The sequence below is a fragment of the Sinocyclocheilus rhinocerous genome, unplaced genomic scaffold (assembly GCF_001515625.1).
Source record: "Sinocyclocheilus rhinocerous isolate Xijiao unplaced genomic scaffold, SAMN03320098_v1.1 scaffold819, whole genome shotgun sequence".
NCBI lineage: Eukaryota > Metazoa > Chordata > Actinopteri > Cypriniformes > Cyprinidae > Sinocyclocheilus > Sinocyclocheilus rhinocerous.
Genome location: NW_015665814.1, coordinates 152590 through 154400, shown reverse-complemented (window position 1 = coordinate 154400; position 1811 = coordinate 152590). Strand labels below are relative to the sequence as shown.

Here is a 1811-nt window from a genome sequence, read left to right as displayed (position 1 = left end):
ATATATATATATATATATATATATATATTATTATTTTTTTGTTAGTTTTTTTTGTTTTTTTTGCTATCAGGGTGACCAGACAGCGTTACACAGAGCGGCTGTGGTGGGAAACGCTGATGTAATTTCAGCTCTCATTCAGGAAGGATGTGCACTAGATAGACAAGACAAGGTAAATATCTCTTATTCACTTCTGCTAGAATAAGAGTTATTATTGCAGGAATTGCAAGGATCTGTTTACAGAGACTTTCACTGCTGATATGTAAATATGTAAAGGATAATGTACAATCATCTGGTTGTTACTGGAAAGTAAATTCGGATAGGACGATGACTTGAAGTGTATTGTACATTATTATTACACAGCTACTTGCCGAATAAATAAATAAATGGACATTAAATACTGATTTAAGTGAAAAAGTGTGGAGTAAAATGAGAGACATGAAACTGTCAGAACTATGAAGGAAATCAGGTGCCTTTGACAATTATACAATCAGTCATACAGTTAAGCACCTTATTTATATATAAACATTTTTCTTTAATGTATGAGGAAAGTAATAAGTATATCAATAACTATAAACCAAATTGATCCAAAACCAAAATTTCATTTTAAAAATGGTACCCTTTTAAATAATGATCTTTAAAATAGCATCATATGACCCCTTTAAAATAAAAATGAAATTTGTGTATAAAAATAATGAACAGCCATTGTTTTTTTTATGTTTCCTTTATGTATCGCATTTGACATTACAAACGCAAAGGAGAGCTGTGTTACAGCGGTTATATTTTCTATATTTTTCTCAGGATGGGAACACGGCGTTACATGAGGCTGCGTGGCACGGCTTCAGTCAGTCTGTCAAACTGCTGGTGAAGGCCGGAGCCAACATTCACGCTAAAAACATGGTAAAAGCCACTGCCAAAAACAACCTCAACCTCAACATAAAATTATTTGCATGCTTGGCTGATTTTAATACAACTGTAAATATGTGCAAATACACAAATAATGCACACATAAAGTTGTTTGGAGGCACTTTTGGCTTATGAAAGTTACATAATTCATCTCATGCAGCTTTGTTTTGTTGCAGTGGAGCACATGCAACTCCTTCAGTCCGGACTAGAATACAGCACAGCCTCAAGTGCCTAGCTATAATAAAGCAATCAGTGCATCATTAAAAAATAAATAATGTCAGTGTGATTATTGTTTTATTAATTCATGAAGTGGCATCTTTCCATCAAAAGTTCTAGCCCTCGTATGCAAACTCAATACTTGGTCTTCATGGGTGCTGTGCAGTCAACAGGTGTTTTACAGCTGTATTGACCAATCAGCATTCAGGAGTGCATCTGGATCTTTTGTGCAATGTGGAATAATTCTGTGAACGTTCTAGTTGAGCATAGAGCAGGAGATCAGCTCATGTAATCTCTCTCAGGCAGGAAACACGGCTCTTCATCTGGCGTGTCAGAACGGTCATGCTCAAAGCTCCAAAGTCCTGCTGCTGGGCGGCTCTCGTCCCGACAGTAAGAACAGCGTAAGTACCATCAAACTCTTCTTTCTGGCCATTTGATTCATACAGTCAAACCAAAAATTATTCAGAGACCAGATAGAATTTTTTATATTTTTTTACTAGTGGGTGCAGGACACTATAGTTCATTTATGTAAGTGAGGATAGCAAAATAATGTAAACTGTGACATATTATAACCAGAAATTCTTCATACAGAGGACGACCAGTAAAACTGATAAAAATTTGGGACCGAAAATTATTCAGACACTTTGACCTGACCGTGTTTTGCTCAAGTGTTTTTTCTTTAATTGCTAATG

At 35.6% G+C, this 1811-nt stretch overlaps 1 protein-coding gene across 2 annotated transcripts in view; it reads left to right on the top strand.

Annotated features, from left to right (window-relative positions):
• The window catches only part of ankrd6b (ankyrin repeat domain 6b), a 34785-nt gene that overhangs the window by 19875 nt on the left and 13099 nt on the right, over positions 1 to 1811 (top strand). For both annotated transcript variants that reach the window (XM_016542631.1, XM_016542630.1), the window contains exons 4-6: positions 71 to 169; positions 799 to 897; positions 1422 to 1520. In XM_016542631.1, the coding sequence (XP_016398117.1) occupies positions 71 to 169; positions 799 to 897; positions 1422 to 1520 (297 nt within the window). The remainder of the gene's footprint in view (positions 1 to 70; positions 170 to 798; positions 898 to 1421; positions 1521 to 1811) is intronic.